Here is a 20,256-nt window from a genome sequence, read left to right as displayed (position 1 = left end):
GTTAAACACATTCTTATCATAAATGGTTATACAATGGAGTGCGCCTCATAAGTCAACAGGATGTAGGCTGGACATATGTCCGGCCAATAATGGTTGCTAGAATACTACGTAAGTATTACCTATGACAGTTACAAGTGGAATGCAATTTGAAGTATTACTTTTTCAGAACAACCCTGTACCCTCCCCCCTTCTGGTCTGCGTCTCGCTATTGTGTCTTATGGCCCATTACTATGCCTCTATTTAGGATCTCTTGGTTCCTGTTGTCTGTGCCGCAGTGTCTGGGCGGCAAGATAACCTCAATTAATTGGTGTTACGTATGTGGAGAAGTATGTGGAGAAGTGTGGCTCAGGGGTTAGAGGCGGCAGACCCGGAAGCTGAGATCGGTCCTGGACCAGGGTTCAATTCCCGCCTCGGCAGGTCTTGGGCTAAAAATTCCACGGACTCGATAATTCTCGCCCCGGTGCCTCCTCGACTCACGGGTTCACACTCTGCAACTCTGGGCAATAGCTTGCTTAATCTCCACAACGGCCCCTCGCGGCAGGATGCCTGACTTTCACCTTGTGGATACCCTGCTATCTCACAGGGGAATACCAGGACGGGTTCCCTAAGCAAGCGCCGGGAAACCCACAGCGGGTAGCTGTGCGCTATATAAGCTCAACTACATTTACATTTACATTTACAAGAAATCGTAACTGGACCTTAAGGGCGCTATTACGTTTGCGCAGCCCCAGCAAACATTCTACAGCATTGTCATGAATCGTTAACTGTGTGGTCTCCCCAAGTGTCCTCCGGATTCCGCCCCAATAAGCGCCGAGGCGGGGACAAACCCACAACATATGAAGGAATCCTGCTTCCTCAGCCCTACAGCGAGGGCAACTATTCTGGGCCTCAGGGAACATACGTTGGATTCTCCTCGGGTTAGATATGACCTATGTAACACCATAGCTTGTAAGAATTTAAGGCGGGCATTCCGGGACACCCGTTTGGGATGCTCCAAAATACTCGTCCATGCTTTGTCAGTTATGGCCATGCCTGTGTCGTCCGCCCATTTTACCCGGAGAGCAGTGAGTGTAATAGAGACCTGTGCCCTAATGCCAGTATACAACCATTTCACTAGGTGACCTCCCCTTCCCATGTAATAAAGCAGGTGAACTAGTTCGTGTTGAGGTGGTTCAATGCGCTGAGGTGCCCATGTCTCTTTAGTGTAATGTGCGACAGCAGTATACAATAGATAGTGGCGATCTGTTGCGCCTGTGGCCTGCACAAACATATCATGGTTCAGAAGGATCCCATCCCCAAAGAGTGAACCCACCTCTTCCACTCCCACCTCCATCCACTTGTGTAGTCTCGCCTGTGTTAGTCTCCCATCAGGGAGTGGCAAGCCTAATAATGGGATATTACTCGCATATGGGACTGCCCCCGATGTATATTGTATAGCCTTCATCCAGCATTGAAGGGCGGTTGTCAGCAAGGGGGAGTCCTGTGGCGGGAGTTTGACTTTAGGGAGTAGGCGTCTGAGGAGTGTCCCGCGTTTTAAGTCCCTGGGGCCATATCCAATTTCCTGTAGATTTCTACCTGCCGTCCAAAAGGATAACCAGTGCAGTTGGCATGCGTAATAGCCCTGAAGTCTGGGACCCCCAATCCTCCTTTACAGGTTTCTAACTGTAGTTTCTTTAGGCTAATCCTACGCCTACCCTTCCCCCATATTAGCTCTAGGAGAAGCACATCCAGTGTTCAAAATACCGCCTGCGGGACTATTAGGGGTAGATTTACATAAAAGTACAGGAGACGGGGAAGCATCACCATTTTGGAAATGGCAATCCGTCCCATCGCCGATAATGGGAGGGAGGTCCAAAAAGATATACTTGAACGTATGGCAGTGATTGCTCTCATTAAGTTGCCATCAAGTTGATCAGAGTGGGTCCTATATACTCGGATCCCTAGGTATTTAAAGGTGTCGTGCGCAATCGGCAAACTATAAGTGCCACAGGGGAGCGCATCTGGACGCGGTCCTTCCTTGAAGTAAAAGGCATTTGACTTACCTTCATTAATCGCAAGCCCCGAGACCCGCTCGAAGGCAGAGAATATACTGGGAAGGGGTTCCGCACTGGCTGACAAATTGCGTAAGTAAATAAGAATGTCATCCGCATAAATTGAAATTAAGTGCTTGGTACCGTCCAGCGGGATCCCCAGTCTGTCGGCCGATTGCCGCAGCGCTATCGCTAAGGGTTCTAGCGCCAAGACAAACAGAATGGGGAAAAGAGGGCATCCTTGTTGTGTGCCCCTATATATGTTGTATTCACGAGAGATATGCTTTCCAGTACGTGCTCTGGCCGTGGGATTAGTGTAGTGTAGACGTATCCAGCGGAGGTACCCCGGAGGGAGTCCAAACCGACCCAAGGCTGTAAACATGTATTCCCAAGTTATGGAGTCGAAGGCCTGCCGAAGATCTAACGCTATGCAGCCCGCATTAACGTAATCTGGCGGTGTAGTAGCCATGACATGGTGTAGTCGTCTGGTGTTAAGGGAAGTACTATGGGCTAGGAGGAATCCGCATTGGTCCCTGTGTATAAGGGCATTTAGGGCGGGTATGATGCGGTTGGCCAAAGCCTTACTAAGAATCTTGTATTCGGTCGCTAGGAGCGATAAAGGCCGGTAACTAGATAAATCAGTGCCATCCCGTCCCGGTTTAAGGAGGGACACGACCAGAGCTTGCATGGTAGAGTGTGGTAGATGACCAATTTCTAGGGCCGTCCTATACAATTCTTCCAGTTTTTGAACTAGAATGTCAGAGTAGGTTTCATAAAATTCTATAGGCAAGCTGTCAAGCCTGGGAGATTTATTCTGGTTGAGACCTTTTATTGCCGCTCTTATTTCCAATTGTGTAATGGGGCCAAAGAGTTCTTCTTTTGCGTCGTCTGTGATGGTGGGAAATGGTAAGTCTTTGAGGAAGTCCTCTAACAGCGTGTCATCATTGTGTGTGGGGGCCGCATATAGTCCACCAAGGTAACTGCAAAATGGTGACCATAGGCAGTTCCGGGGTGTCTCTCAGAATCCGAGCCAGTAATGTGCCAGACTTGTCGGCCTCAATATATTTCCGCTGTGGAAAGATCCGATAATCTATGACTCTGAGATCTTCTAGTACCTCCGTGTGTCGAATACGGGCTTCCTGCAAGGGTTCCCGTTTGTCTGGATCCGACATAGCCCCCGCTCTAGATCCGTCATCCGGGCTTCTATCTCAAGGAGAAGTTTATGTGTTTCCTGTCTCGCCCCAACAGTAGCTCCAATTACTGAACCCCGCACTACTACCTTGAGCGCGTCCCTGTCAATGAGATTCGAGGAGGCTGTGTTCCAGTTTTCCGGGAAATAATTTGAGATGGTTGTGGATAGAGTTACACGGAACGGGGTATCTTCCAGTAGCCGAGGCCATAATTTCCAAGTGGGGACTGGGGTGGGGACCCTACCCCATGTGAGTGTGATTTCCAAGGGGTTATGGTCAGAGAAGGTGTTAGCTAAAAAGATGGAGTGGTGAATTTGTGTGGTTAGTGTACAGGACCCTAAAAAACTGTCAATCCTGTGTGGAGTTGGTGGACCGGCGAATAAAAGGAGTATTCCCTATGTGTAGGGTGTACGAATCGCCAGATATCCATCAATCCCCAACCACTCAACCAAGTGGTAAGGAGATCTGCTTGTTTGCGTGTGCCAGCACCATGTAGTGGTGGATGTGATCTATCTAAGTCCACATCAAGAACCGTGTTGCAATCCCCACCCAGAAGCCAGGGAAATGTGTCCCACCCTACTAGGGCCATGCTCAACCGTTAGAAAAATGTATCCTGATCAAAGTTTGGGGCATAGATGCTCCCCAATACCACTGGTAGCCCGTCAAATGTACCCTTCAGTAGTATGTACCTGCCTTGATCATCTACGCGGCGATCTAATTCCGTAAAGGGGTCACCATGACGAATCCATATTGCCGCCCCACGTGCGAAAGCAGAGTAGTCGGTGGAGAATACGTGCCCCCGCCATTTTTTGCGAGTCTTCAAGGCTTCGGAGGCAGTGAGGTGCGATTCTTGAAGGAAAACAATATGAGCCTTCTGCCTGAGTAAATAAGCATGGACGCGATGCCTTTTATGGACTGTCCCAGGCCACGTACATTCCAGGTCAACAGGTTATAAGAAACCAACGTAGTAGTGCTATTGGGCATAAATGTGCAAAGTGGACAGGACTCCCCTCAACTCAGAGCCTAATAATGCTTGCAGACCAGGAGTACCCTTTCCCCACCAAACCAACAATACTCGGCAGAGCCGTGAAACAGTGCTGGGCCAAACAATCAACAACAACATTTATGTACAATACTGTGGTGCATATGCAGTTTGGGGGGTCGTCGCCACCAGCCATGACAGTAGCGGTCAATGATCGAGCTCCGGTAGCTCGACAGAACTCGGGGGAAATAAAATGAGTTATCAATGAATACACGTTGTCGCCTAGTGGGGGGGTAAAAAAAAACCCTGGTGGTGTACTTGTTAGCGGTGGTCTCCATCCTACCTTCGATTATCATTATCAAGCCAGGTAGGTTCCAGTTACACAACATTGGGGAGGAGCAATACCTCATGACAAGCCTTAGTCTCATGTGAAGCTCAAACTTTCAGCGCATAACATAAAAGGACTAAATTCAAAAGGATACAAATCCGCTGTATAGTCCTGCCACAGTTTGTTCATGGTTCTTTCCATCTTGTTCCGACGAGACGACCTAGTGGGTGTTGTCAACTATCTATCAGACCATCCCCAGTTTGGGGTGTAACAGAGGGGAATAGGGTGATACTATGTTCAGAGTCCGAATGGACGGTATTACTGTCTTCCGAGTCCGATAGGATCTTGGCGGAGTCTTCCCTGAAGGATCCAGCTAATGCCAGCGCCTCCGCTCTACCCGTCAACCTCTGATCACGTGTTGGGCCCACCATCCCGGAGCCGTATTTGCCAGTCGCGCAGCGCTGCGTACCACTTTTCTGTGATTGCGTGAGTCCACGCCGTGAAGCGGCGGATTGTCTGTCTTGGCTGGGTTCCAAGTCCATCACCTCCAGCCATTCCTCCGCGGCTGTCGAAGAAATACTTTTCCGGTCGTGGATAATTTTCAATCGTGCTGGGCATCCCGCAATTTCTTCTTGACTGCTTAATAGGTGGCCCGCTGGCGTTGTACTAGCATAGTATAGTCAGGGTAAAGCGAGATCTTCTGATTTTCGAATTGGATTTGTTGTTTTTCCCTCGCCTTTTGCAGGAGTACATCTCGATCTCTATAATTAAGTATTTTCACAATTAGCGGTCTGGGGTTGCTCCCACCCTTGGCGGTCCAGTAGGAATCCTGTGTGCTCTTTCGATGCAGAAGTACGGAGAGAGACCATCTTGGGCCACAAAGTCTAAGAACCAGGTTTCCATATAGTCTGCCGGTTTAGTACCTTCGCTGCGTTCCGGGAGACCAATCACGTATATGTTATTGCGTCGATTTCTTCGCGCTGCATCCTCCACTCGTTCCTGCAATACTGCCACCTGTTGCTGTAACTGTGTTATTTGTGTATCATGTTCAGCTATTTTAGGTTCGAGGGTGGACAGTGTTTTCTTCTGATCTTGGACTGTATCGGCGAGTTTCCCATGGTCCGCCCGGAGGAGATTGAGGCCAGTCGTGAGCGACCCAATTTGCTGTTCTATCGCTCTACGCGAATCTCTGACCTCCTTCAGAATCAAGTCAAGCTTGTCCGGGGGAGGTGCGCCCAACTCGGAGGAGGAGGTACCAGGCGATGGGGTGCTAGCCATAGCCCCGTTCGTTTCAGGGGGCCCCCCTGCAGTCATGGGAACGTCTTGCACCTTCCCTTTAAGTCGTTCCATGATGATTGTCAAGAAGCAATGGGTGTCGTCAGAACCTGGAGGGCGACAACCGTAAATAAGACATGGGTCCACTTAGCCCCAATCCGATGTCACAAACCTGCCAGGGGATTCTCAGCAAATGAAAGTGGAAGCCTGCTGCTCGTCGTACACCGTGTGTCTCCGAGCTTGGTATGAGACTCAGCGGAAGATAATGGTAGGCCCGGTGGTCTAGGGAGCCATTCAGGCAAGCGACCCCCTATGTGCAGCCACACCCAAAAGCGGTCTGCAGTACTCCACCAGTCTACCCACTCGCATCCAGCACCCTCAGGAGGATTCAGCGCCAGGGGCCAGCTTGACTCTGGGCAGCAGCCCCCTCCCTCTGCTGATTTGGGCCAACACCATTCCGTCACCATTTCCAACTTATAGGACACGGTAGTACCTTCCCCAGAGTCCAGCTACAGCATGCACAGATCGGTGTGTTGGGCAAGTTTATGGCCCCTTGACGACGCTGTCCTTGTAGCCTCCACATATTGGGCGGGCACTGTATCCAGTAGGAGAGGAGGGGGGGTTTCTTCGTGTTGGGGCCCCGGCCGACTCTGTCCCCGCAACCCAGTGGGGACTGCGCAGCAATGGGGGGGGGGGGGTTGGGGGAGTGCTCAGTGCTTCTCGATATGATTGGGCGTCCTCCACTGCACTCAGCCATTCACTTCGCCTTGCAGGGGCAGTCCCAGGGTATTACGGGCCTCCACTCAGTATACAGTCACCCCACAGACAGGACCCCTGTACCAACAGCTCCCCCGCCGCCACAGGGCCAGCCGTGGAGCACCACCTCACCGTCTTGCCGGCAGTCGTCCTCCCCCACAAGCAGCGCCGCGCCCGTGAGCCGGTCCCGCCATCGCACCCTCCAGCTCGGCCCTTCTGTAATGCCTCGTTTGGCGGGCAGAATCGTCAACGCACTCCCCGAGCAGGCCGCGATTCACACAGTTTCCGCCCGATGCAGCGGTCAACCGTCCCAGCGCCTCCCGAGTGCTCAGGGAGCTCAAGATCTCCTCCAGGGGCCGGGGTGGCAGCCCTCCCGCTGTTTGGGCGATGTTATCCGCCCCCAAGCCGGCAAACCACAGGATAGTTCCCCCCCGAGGTCCGGAGCCTCACCGGATTGCATTCGCCATCCACGCCCTCCCTTTTTACGGGTCATAATGTTTAGATCTGCAATTATGCAGTTTATTTATTCTGCACCAAAACTGTGCTTTACTATAGTAATAACGCCTTTTAGAATGATAGTGGGGTTTTGCATTCTTCAGGGAAAGGTTTTCCAGTAACCCACTAAAATAAAAGGTATTCCTTATAGTCTCTGGCAGGTTCTGATAGTTGCTCAATAAGCACTATTTCTCAGTAAGTCATGGTAAACGCGTAGTTCAAAGCCTGTCTGTTTCTTCCACGCAAGATGGCACTAAACTATGCTTGTCTGGGAACTAAGGAGAATCTACTTGGATGTGGTTTCAAGGGAACTTTTAAAAATTAATCAAGTTAATGCCTTCTTTCTTAAAAGGAAAAACATAATTTATCTTGCACAGAACCTTTTCTTTTCTTGGAAAAAATACTGCCTTGCTTTGGCTATTTTTCAGCGCATTCCATAGTAATTCACAAACTTGGGGTGTCTTTAAAATACACTAAATGTCACAGAGGAAGTATGTAAGTTTGGTTTAGATATTATTTCTGGAAAAAGTTATGAAGGTATGTGGGAGTTGTCAGATGTTACAAAGGACTGGAGGATTGAAGAAAAGGTACCCTTATAATGTGAAAGGTTAAATCTCCATCACTGACCCCAATAGGTTTGCAAGCGAAGGGACACAGTCTGTGATGTCTGCTTTTGGGAGTGCATGTTTAAGTAGAGCATCTTTGGTCTCTGTCCAACTTGTAGACGGTGTGATTGTGGAGTTGGAATGGTTCAACGTCCTGAAACTGGGTGTATAGAAACATTAAATGTACCGTAGTGGACATTAGAAGGATAAATGTTAAGTTTTTTAGGAGAGGCATTTTGCCTACAGCTTTGAGGCAGTGCAGTACAAACCCATTTTAAATAGAAGAGTTGGTGACGGATGTCGGACTCAAGTTACCACTAAACCTCTACGTCCAAATGTTGCTGCCGGAACAATATGGAGTCCACCAGTCTCCTTCCCCTTTGACAGTGCTGAAGACATCCAAGACTGTGCCTGATAACTGATGGCGAAGAAGGTGTAAGGGTAGTTGGGATGTGATAGAAGGCACACAAGAAATTTCGTTGGGTTGTAGTCACATAGCCCGTCTTATCAAATCTAGGCGCTCTGGGGTGCTCTGCAGTCTTTCATGGGACAGCTCTTTTGTACTAAACAGAGCACTCTCTGCTTCAACATCAATTTTGATTGGGTGCAGTTTTTTCTTTTACATGAATTTCATATTAATGGGAATCATTGGAGATGACCTTATCAATAGATGGCAAATATTTTTTTTGACATTTTTTAAGCTTTTTTTTGACTGAGCAACGACATGGCTGATATGGAGTAGAGGAGACACTGGTATTCCTAGGCTAGGCCAGTAGACAGGAGTGGAAATGGTTGTGAATTGCTCCTTGCAGAACTCCGTTTTGTGCTTTTTTCTGAATTGAAGAAAACGTGGTGAATCTTACCTGAGGAAGGGTGTAGTTCTATAACTTTAGAACATTTTCCTTTTTGGTGTTTTGAATTTAGAGTCAGAAGATGCTTTGGCTTCGGGTGCTGCGCTGCCACCAAAAAGGCCCAATATGTCTTACATGCACATTCAGTGTAGGTCTAGCAAGGTAGGTAAGATAAAAAAAAGATTACAAAAAAAAAGGTAGGTGTGATAAAGCTCAGTTTATTGTTTCTGTATAGATAGGCAGTTGCCTGAAGCTGTATCCGGTGATTATGGTGATAATGGAGTTAGTGGCACAAATTGTGTGGTCCAAATCTACATCTGGGATAGTGACCCAGAACTCGGATACTTGAATGTATTGCTGAGTCTTGTTTGTGATTATCCTGCATGCATGTTATTTTGTTATTTATGAAAGACAGGTTTGGAGCAAGTTGTGATCTGCTGTGTGAATCCTTCTAGGGCTGTTTGACAGCCATGACTGCATGTGAAAGTGGTTGCACGCTGCTAGAGATTCAGTTTTAGGTGCATTGAGCTTCACTTAGCTGTGGGACATCCGTTTTTGGAAGAGAAGTGAATTGATGTCATACACAGAACTTTCAGAGGCATTTAGTATCTCATAAATGGTGTTTTCGGATAGGCGGTGTGCAGCATTATGTGCTTGCTGGGTGGTTTTATCTTTTAAAAGCACTGTAATTAAAGGAGTTGTACAAAATTAAATTTTAACCGCCCAAAAAGTTTACATTGTTGTGATAAATCTGTGATTCACTCAGTACGGTTAACTGTAGATCCTAAAGAAGGAATTCTGTCTGCAAGAGAAAAGTCTTAAATCAAGCTCAACAATATCTTACCTATGGAAAGTGATTAGTAAATGGACACCAGGCACAGTGCCAGGAACTAGAGATGTTTATTCCATTGACCTATCTGCTCCAAGTTGGGTAATGTTGGTAACAGATTTGCCTGCTAGTCAAACAGAATGGCAAACCGCCACTTTGTAATCTTTAATACTTAGTTGCAGAGAAATCAACAATATTATCAAGACTAGTAAAGCTTAAGTCTATTTTAGGTGCATTTGTTGAAGTGTTATATTAAAAATCTATGATGTGGTTACTTAGACTCTGATGAATTATTCAACATCAAGTAAGTATCGATACATTAGTGTGAGCTCCTATGTTTCTTTGGTTTTTCTGCAGGTCATGGATTGCCCAAGGCTTATGGAGACGGTCATTCGGAACTTCCTTCCAGCACAGTGGAACTGCCCAGCTGGCAAAGATGGAACCCTAATCACATGTCTATATGGCATACCTTGCGCTGCTGCTATGAAGCTGCTTAGAGTTTTGGCTTCCTCTGGCCGGAACCTGTGTGCAAGATTGGTAAGGGATCGTATAAAATCTTTGTTCTGATCATATAATCAAGCATGCAGTTGTTCGTGATGCATGGGTCTCTTCCAGCAGAGGAATGGGTGTTTGTAGAGTTCAGTAGATTATTTGTGGTCATTGCTCTTAAACATCTTTGGAAAATGACAAATGCCATGTAAACAGGGACTTAGTTTAGCAGGATGTGGTCAGAAGCTGCATTGAACCCCTGCAGGCACCCAGGCAGCATTTGTTTGAGGCGCTACGTTTATGGTTTCAGTAGCAAAGTGATTCATGGCTTCCTCCCACTGCACTGCTTCTGGTGCTGGGTCCACTGTGCTCCAGCCCTGACTGCTTGGAGGTTAGTGGTCAATGCCTAGAAATTGAAGACTTTAACACAGAACTGGATAAAGTTCATCTAACTTTGAGAACTATGCTGTCCACCAAGCACACCCCAGGTTCTTTCCGTAATCACATTGGCGTTTTTGTCTATTCTGGAATGTACACCTCCTTCACACTAAGCAGAGCAATTAATAAATAACACTCTTCTCCCACTTCCTCCACATTTTCTCATCACCAGATAGATGTGTCCTCCTCCTTGATAGCTCTGCCATCCTGTATGGTCAAGGGCACATAGTCTATGATCCAGGTGACTTCCTTGGCAGGCGTACGGTGTGCTGGAAATAAGGGGATTTCTGCAGCAGGAAATCCTGAATCCACACACTTGTTTCCTTTACTTTTCGCAATTCGAATTAAGTCTCTTGAAGTGTATTTACTGTTGGATTCTTGAAACATTCAAGATTGAGAATCAGGAATCAAAGGGCACCTCATGTTGTGTAACCTGCCATCAGTAACTGAATCCCTTATCTCATTTAATTGGGCATCCTGAAGGAACATGGTGCTGAGAGCACATTTTTACTAGAACAATTAATGATTTGTAACTCTAGTTCTATTCTTTTTTTGTCATTTTTGTCATTTACGTTCATCAACTAAAACCTTGAAATTCTTTTAGAGCTTTCATTATCTCTGTTGATATTGTATATTGTTTGTAAATTATGAATTTGAGAACTTCCTATGTTAACAGTGGCGCTAAAATAGGACGATCCTGAGTACAACAGTAACTCCGGGGATGGGAAATATCTGTCTTGTTATGAGTGAGTCTGTCAGGGTTCGCCAAGTATTACTGGAAAATCTGTAACTCCATGTCTGACTTTTCCATTATTTTCTTGTTTCCCCAAGACTTTCACACTGAGATTTTAGCTGTTTTCAGCGGCTGAAATCTCAATGTGGAAGTAAAAAACAATAACTCCTTAATTAAAAGCAACTAATAATGATGGCTTAAGTGGTAAATAATAACCCCTCCTCCTTCAAGATTCTTTGTAGTTGCAAGTATAAATTGAACAATGCAGGCACTAAAGCCCACCCCTAACGGACAGCAGATGTGATAGCGATAGGTTCTAAGGTGGTGTTCCATAACCTGCCCTGCAGTTTGCGATGGGCAAGGAGCTCCGCATCTTTTCTTGATACTCCTATGATTTTCAAGGACATTGGTGATACTGTGGTGATCACAGTATTGAAAGACACCAACAATTTAGCAGGATGAAGAGGCAGACATCCACATTGTTTTCCATCAGAGGGGTTTGACCAAACCGTTGCAATGGAGTTCCCTCTCCGCCAACATTTAAATCAGGCCTATAGATTGGTGATTCTTGCGAGCAAACTCGCGTGTCTTTTACCTAGTATGCAGCACTTCAATTGCAGTATTTTCCACTGTTGGTTCTGATGGATGACAAACTATTTGCTTTGCTTATCATAGTATTTTAAAGTCGCACCATCCACAAGGTGTTAAATAGCCATAGTGCTCTTATCTGTCAGCCAATGGTTTGGGCAGCCTCTGATCTTAAGTTCTGCATTATTTAAAATCAAAGCTCCGTACCTTATTCATTTACTCCAGAGTTAGGTTACTCAGGTTGGTGTACAGTTTTTTTACCCACACAAAATTGCAGAACCTTTAAAAAGCATCCAACTGATGAACTCCAATACTCAGTGTGGCGTTTCAATAGTCTGTGAAAAGTGATAACACAGGAGAGACAACTGTTATACTTTGTGGAAGCAAGTCATATGCAGAATTCTCTTCTCTGCGTCACGGGACAGGGCCGGCTTCTCTTCCATGTTGTTGCGTACTTGCCACATGAAATGCAGGATCTTCCTTTGTGGTACTTCATTTTCTCAGAGAGACACAAATACCATGTAGGGTCTATGTATAAATGAGGGGATTACCTTTTGAGGCAGGATGACTTTGCTCATCTACATCATTAAACACCTTACAGAGAAGCGGTGGGCTAACCGTGGTAGTTGTAATCTTATTAAATTCGGTCAGTGAGGCATTCTCCCCGATGCTTTCCCTGTGCTCCTGGATTTGAGTTTATTTATAGCTAATTTAGCTTTGGAAGAAAAGAACAAGTTGTATCTTGCTCCTCCGAACCTAAGCAGAGTTGCCAATGTCATCGACTTGTGGTATAGGGTAGCGAAATGCTGAACTTTCGATTCCAGTTCTTTTTGTTTAATCTACAATTCCTGCAGGACCATAGCTGAGAAACTCTGTCATTGAACCCCTAACAAATGTCTTGGGTGCAGCCCAAAGAACCTGGGAATTCTTTTGGGGAGCGTTAATGCAAGTCCATCTAGTCCTTCAGTTGTTGACGTAGGAGCTGTTTCTCTGTAGGCATTCTGTATTTTAGGGCAGTCATCCTCCATCATTTGCCAGGTTGGGCCAGTAATGCGAGGTTAAGGACCAGTGTTACTAGGCAATGTTCAGAGACATCCCCTTGCCTTATTTTACTAGCCTCAATAACCTTGGTAGCATGCATTTTTTGATCAACAAATAGTCTAATATAGATTATGTTCTGTGAACATGGGACAAGAATATACAGTCTCTCCACTAGCTGCAGTATTCTTCATCCTCCGAGGCCCACTGTATTATATTTTTGGCCCCCTTGCTTGAGCCATGGTTTGGCCCCGGGGACTACATCCTCCCCAGTCCAATGTATACCAGGCCCTTATCCCCGGAACACTGTTGTTCCCTGCTCACCAGAGGCTGGGAGTGAAGAAAGGTTCCTGCTGGGTGGGATCAGACATTTATCTCCCTGCCCGCACTCTGGCAAACAGGGAGCAGAGGATTGCTCACGCCTGGGAGCACAAAGAGAAGCAGCTCCTGCCAGGCGGGAAAAAACTAGTGAAGCCAGCTACTGCTGGGACCCAAAATAGGTGCTGGCAGGGGAGTCAGGAGGGCTGTGGGGGCCATGGGCCTCCCCCCACAGCCTCCAACAAAAAACAAGCTGTGGGTGTCCTAGTGGAACTGGGACACCCACCCAAAAAAAAAAAGAAATGAAAGAGGGTAATGAGTGGCTGGAGCCATCATTTATTATTCACTGCTCCTGGCAACGAGCGCCCCTTAATGCCCTTCTCGGTCTAATTAACATATATTTTGCTGCATGGTGGTGCCCAAATCTGGGCAGGGTACCGCCAGTATGTTTTTAAAGTTTTGTGGGGGTCTGTAGGTGTGCAGCAGCCCCCAGACATACTTTACCGAAATGACCACTGTATCTCCTGGGGTTTATAGAATATTACCCCAGAGAAAGCATATGGTGTTTATAAGCTTTCCCAGAGATGGTGCTTTTCCTTTTCAGCTTAGCAATGCAGGGACTCTTTGCGGTTAGTCTTATTGCTGCATTATGTGGCCTAAAGAGTGTAAAAGAAAGACTCTGACACATATGTAATGTTGGTTTGAATACAAATAATCTAGTTAAATATTTATTAACAAATAATGCTATGCTTGTTATTATAGATTAATGTATTCGAATGCGTTTTTGAAATCTATTGGTTTTTATGATGATTACTAACATGTCAAACTTGTTTTGTTAAGGTAGTGAACTTTTGATAAAGCCAATAGGCTTACCTTTACATATGGAGCTCCTGACTCCGTGACAGAGCCAATAGGCTTGCCTTTGTATATTAATGCGATGATCCCTTGACAAATCCAATAGGCTTGCCTTTTATTTATTGACGTGACTTCACCTAAAAAAAAATCACTAGAAATTATAGTTAGGTGAAAATGGAAGTTAAAATGTAACATTTTACTAAAAAAACACTGAAATTCACCAGTTATAGTTAACTGAGTAACTGTTATGTGCTTCCCCGCCATTTGCTAATTGGCACCTCACATGTTACATCACTCAGGACATTTTCGATGACATAATTGATGACATCATCTGCCATACTGCTGTTCAATTTACTCTACAAATTGGTACAGTATTTGAAAAATGTATTAAGTACTTAATAGCCCAGAAGCATGTAAAGCAAAATTTACATCAGCATAAGTGCTTATATAAAATTTGTATGCTCCTCCTTCGTCAGGTGCACAACTTTGCACGGGCAGTCTGCTACCTACAGACGCCCCAGTGGGTGACAAAACTTCAACTATACGCAGTCTTCCTCCTTTGCGAAACTGCTCATGAAGAGCCCACTCGTTTAAGGTACCCAAGCCTTAGTAGGTGTTCATACTCGTACTGTATACAGCCTTCTCTTCAAGGAGATCTCACTCCCTCCACACACCTGAGCCTAATTAGGTGGGAAGCTCCTTACTACGGTCAGCCTTTGCCCTGTGCACAGCTCTTCACAGAGAGCATACTCTCTCCCGACATCCAAGTCCCATTAGTTGGGCACGCCTCCACTATGGACAGCCTCTACTATGTACACAACTCTTCATGGAGCGAATACTCCCTCCAGACACCCAGGCTGCATTACGTTGCAAGGACCCTGCTATGCACAGCTGTCACCCTGTGTACAACTTATGATGGAAAGGCCACTACATACATACTCTCATACCCAGTTCGATGGTAAAGCTCCTACTAAGCTTGATTCACAATTGAAATCCACTTCTTCCTACCATAGCATAAACTGGGCTTCTGCCAGCCTCCTACTCCCATGCCTGATTCGGTCTTACTCTTGCCCAACTTCTCTGTTAGTCTAATTTATTATGCTTATTAGTAGTGCATACCTGATTCCACCCTTCCTGCCCTAATGTGTACGTCTAAAGGTAGAGTTGGGAGAACCACTTAAAGTTTAAGCCAGGCGAGGTCTGTTGTACGGTTTCCACTTTTCCATTAGGAACTGCGCGTTTGTTGGGCAACATAAACGTTGGGATTCGTGCCTGACTGGTTCTATGCACCCCCTCAGGAAATGTTGTCCCAGAGGCTAGCTAGCTGACAGTGCCACCATAAGTTCTCCTAGCCTAGATCGTTAAGGAATGGTTAAGGCAACCTCAGAACAAGACAATCTGGATCCCTCCCATGAATCGTGATAACAGATCTAACACTTTTTCGCTCAGTCATTCGTGCACTGTCAGTGAAATATACAAGAAGGACACACAGGGGCTTTTGCAATATTTATTGAACCATCTTGATTCCTGTATAAAATATATGCGCTGCAGTGATCAATAGAAAGAAGCATATAAAAGTGTTTAGAAGTATGAGGACAGTAAAGAGAATGAGCAATTCCACCATTGTGCTAAAACAATGTATATATACAGACATTAAAGTACAGAGTATAGTGTACTCCTACTATGTCTTCCCTAACCTAGTTGTCTAGGTTGTGTGGGCTCTGCCAAGAAGCCCCTATAGGATAATCTAACTCCCCTTTTCTTGAAGGCAATGTATGTAGGTTCCCGTCTTGGTCATAGTTTGAACATCCATCCTTACAGAGCGATCAACAGGAACAAGCTAAGCTGAAACGCTAACACAGTGGTGACCTCGCAAGTGACAGCCGAGTGCTCCTATCTTGAGCATGGACTTGCGTGTGTATTTATAGCAATGGCACCCATGCTTACATGTTGATGTCTCAACTGAGCTGACATTGTTTATTGACTCGTCGATAGCAACGTTTCCTCATGAACGAAATAACATTTGCACACTGTATATTGGGCCTTGTACGGAATGTTCAAGGTGTCATGATAGTGTTCTTGCAAAGTGGTTTTGTAAGCAAAATGGTTTCGGAGAAGCTCCCCTGCACTGTCACACAAGCAAATGTGTGTTAAGTCATCGTGTGAAAAAGGCAACTTAAGAAATGTGTGTATGTTAAACTGGCTGTGTTTCGTACTGGGCCTAACTGAGCCTTATGACTGGTCCGCCTGGGTCCTTGAGCCCAAAACGAGCCAAGCTTTGATGTGACTTCTGCCTGCCACCCAGAATCTACCATGACGCTCCAAGAATGAAAACAAAGCATAAACCTTTGGTATTTAAGGGCGAGAAGGAAGTAGCCATTTAGTGGGCAAATTTTGTAATGTGATACAAGAAAATCTTGGACCAATCCTAGCTTCCTTGCTGACCAACTTGTGTCATTTTATTTTATGAAGCCTCATTTTAATTCACTATCAAATATGACAGCAACTCCCAATACATGGGTTCAAGGTATGCACTATGCAAAATAATCTTATGTATTCAGGTGTAAAATAAATACCTTTTTAATATAAAAGTGATTCTTCTATTTTCTCATCATGTTTATTGCATGATTTAGATCCAGCTATTTTTGGGATTGCCTCGTTCGCTGACTCTTAGCGCCCATCCAGACCCTTGGCTCGTCTCTGGATCTGCTCTCCCTGTTAATTTGTTGGCTTGTCCAGCTTTTTCAAAAGAGCCTGTCTATGAATGTAAGGAAAATCTGTGAAATACGACGTCCATAGTTTATAGCTATGCACGTTGTTGTGTAGTCAACAACTATTCGCCATATTCATGCTAAAATATGCATGTCATCAGCATCAAAATAACTTTATTCGGTCAAAGATAGACTATAAAAGTGCATGGTAACAATGTTACATAGGCAGTCAATAAAATCGAAAACATTTGGGTACATAAAATTATCAATAAGAGGATCGAATATCAATTAATGCTATCGCTAGTTGGATCACCACTACATTCCTGGACTGTACACATTGTGCTCATTTGTGCAAGTACATAAACCATGCAGGTAGTTCAGGGAGAAAGAGACTAGATAAGGCCCCTCACTACAATGGCTCAGAACAACCTGAACACTTGGGTACATTACATCAAGATAGGTCGATCCTGAACTATGCATAATTAAAAACAAAATAAACCTATTGTGCAAAATCTGCAAATGTTTGTCATCAAAACTGTTCAGAACCAAAGTGGTATATTCTTATTAAAACCATATAAAACATATGGGAAAAAAATCAGCAGATCATGATAAAATACATAACATCCAGGCCCAACTAGCCCAGCAGGATACCAGACAAACATAAAAGGCATTATAATAAGAATAAAAATGCATAGTGTATAGTGTAGGTCAGGTCCTATGTTAGACACCTTCCGCAGCCTCCAGGAAGAGGCTAAGAAGCAAACAACAAAATGAGTTGTATGGACATCCGAAGTAACTGAAGATACATAAGAGCGCGCTTTCAACAGTGGTAATAAATTTGTCCTACGTGGATGGTCACAAAAAACACAAAAAAATACAAAGTGCATAAGATCCTGAACAGATAAATTACCACATGTGCAGAGCCTCGGCTTCATCTGCCAAACGCTAGGCTTGGGACGAGCTAGCAACACATGAAATGGGTTGAACCTGAATCTGGTGAGGAGAAACCAATGAGGACATTTGGACACATAGAGAGGATAGGGTTCAACAGCAAACCCTGTTAGAATCTGGGCATGCCCTCGCACTGTGGGCTTCTCAAGTTCTACCCCCTCTCTTTCTACTTCCCTTTGTAACAGGAAGTTGTTCCGGTCCAGGAAATATCTGCTCTCACAGTATTATGTGGTGAATCAAACAGGACCACTCTTCCCAGCTTTGTAAGGAGTCCCATTTATATAGCAATAACTTAATTGACCTCCACCCTGAAGCTGCAAACTTTCCATAAGTATCTCCCTGTTGAAAAGCTTCTCAGATCTTGACAAAATGGTGAGCCACCTGATCAGGGGATGCAAAGCAATAAGGTCCAATAAGCATGGGAGCCCAACTCCTCATGAACCTTAAAAGCCGGCGTCAAAGCTGGAACTGACAGAAGACATCTGCAGAACCCATTTTCCTCAACGTGAAGCTCCCCAGGGTCTATGTATCCCCACACATCACTGCCGAATGTGGCTACTGAGACCGATTTGGCCTGATAGATATTAATCAATGCACCCAGTGGCTTACTATCAATTCTAGAGGAGAGGGATAAAACCGCATCAATGGAGTGTGACAGGGCTAGTATTTTAGATCTTTACAGTGGGGCTCATGTGGATCGATCGTCAAACACCACTCCTAGGTAAGTATAGGTCTGGACCCTAGTAACTCATGGCCCTGAACATGGAAAGATCTTGACTTTGTCCCCCTAGACTCAGATCCATTAACTTGAGATTTACCATAGTTGGTTGAAAGATCAAGACTATTCATGTGCTTAACAATGCAACCCAGCAGTGTCTGAAGGCCCAGGGCAGCTCTCACCAGCTAAACAGTATCATCCGTGTATAACAGTGCAGGAATCTGACGGGTACCTACACGTGGACAGTCCACCAGTAATCTGGCACCCAGATCATTCATATACAGGGTTACAATAAAGGGGCCAGTATACATCCCAGCCTCACCCCACTCTGCAGACGTAAAGAGATGGTACAGGACCTGTCCAAACTGTCTTGAACGACTGCCGTCATGCCCCTGTGCAACTCACTGAGAAATTGAACAATGTCTATGTCCATACCCAATATCAAACAAGATGGGCCACACCTTAGATCTCATCACTCTGTCGGAGGTAGAGTATAGATCCATAAATGCGATGAACAGTGACCCTGGTTTCACCACGGTATATTTATTAATTAACAAAAAAAGGTTCAAGCATTGGTCACATGTGCCCAAACCCGGACAAAACCCAAACTGGAGTTGTGAAAGAATAGAACCGTCCTCTACCTATGACATAACCCTCTCCAGAATGACCCTTGCCATCCCTTGTCCACCAAGTCTATCAAGGAGATGGGACTATAACAGCTTGGTAAGTCTCTAGAGCTCTTTTTATATACAGGGATAATGACAGATCGAAACCACGAAAATGGAAGACCAGCACATAATGCCATATTAAACATACCGGTTAAAATCAGGCCCCAGAGTTCAGGTAACAGTTTAAACAGATCAGTGGAAATCCCATCGGGACCGGGGGCCTTAGGACCTGCCCTATAAACTATGGCTAATGTTACTGCATACATACTCAAGGTTAAATTGCATTGGTGGGTGGTTAACAGATATATCTTGTGGAGATGGTTTGAGCCCCATTGTCATTAAGTAAAGCGTGATTAACTACCTCCCAAAATGTACTGCTGTTCATCATAAGTAAGGCCTCCATAAGATCATTCCAAGCTTCTCTCTGAGTGCTCTCTTCCTCACATATAGCGCCTTTTTATAGGCAGCACGACTATTAGCTATTAGACAGCAATCCTGGTCATTCAATACTATGAAAATGGTTGGCATTTGATAACATATAGTTGTGAACTTCGATCAAACAAATGCAAACTGCCAGAATAGTGTTAGAAAACTGGTCATGAAATGTAATGTAAATAAGGTGTCGAGCCATGCAACTGTAAAACTGTAAAACATAAAGGGCCCGATTCACAGAACTAACTTAAGACAAAATCCTAAACTTACTACCATTTTTGTATTCACAGAAGGCACTTACTCATTTTGGTATTCACAGAAGGCACTTACTCACTTCGGTATTCACAGAAGTTAGGACTCCTAACTTTAGGACTCCTAAATGCCTTCTGTGAATACCGAAAGTCTTAAAATTAGGATTTTCCTCAGTTTAGGAGTCCTAAAGTTAGGGCTCCTAACTTTACTACTACTAAACTGAGAAAAATCCTAATTTAAAGGTTTTCGGTATTCACAGAAGGCATTTAGGAGTCCTAAAGTTAGGAGTCCTAACTTTACTACTACTAAATTGAGAAAAATCCTAATTTTAAGACTTTCGGTATTCACAGAAGGCATTTAGGAGTCCTAAAGTTAGGAGTCCTAACTATACTACTACTAAACTGAGAAAAATCCTAATTTTAAGACTTTCGATATTCACAGAAGGCATTTAGGAGTCCTAAAGTTAGGACTCCTAACTTCTGTGAATACCGAAATGAGTAAGTGCCTTCTGTGAATACCAAAATGGTAGTAAGTTTAGGATTTTGTCTTAAGTTAGTTCTGTGAATCGGGCCAAAACATTTTGCAATGTATGATCTGCACATCAAACATCTGAGCTGTCCAGGCCTATGATGAAGAAGGTTGTGTGGAGGAGGGGAAGGTAAGTACATAAACAATATATACAAAGATGTGAAAAGTCATACTATAAAAACATAATTTCACAATT

At 44.9% G+C, this 20,256-nt stretch overlaps 1 protein-coding gene across 1 annotated transcript in view; it reads left to right on the top strand.

The window, feature by feature from the left end:
* Positions 1-20,256, top strand: part of RPAP1 (RNA polymerase II associated protein 1) — a 315,008-nt gene that overhangs the window by 192,434 nt on the left and 102,318 nt on the right. The window contains exon 14 of the mRNA XM_085627070.1: positions 9,699-9,878. Coding sequence (XP_085483196.1) covers positions 9,699-9,878 — 180 coding nt within the window. The remainder of the gene's footprint in view (positions 1-9,698; positions 9,879-20,256) is intronic.

This window comes from Triturus cristatus, chromosome 9, assembly GCF_964204655.1.
Source record: "Triturus cristatus chromosome 9, aTriCri1.1, whole genome shotgun sequence".
Taxonomy (NCBI): domain Eukaryota; kingdom Metazoa; phylum Chordata; class Amphibia; order Caudata; family Salamandridae; genus Triturus; species Triturus cristatus.
The sequence above is the reverse complement of the archived record's forward strand: the minus strand, read 5'-3'. Positions and strand labels throughout refer to the sequence as shown.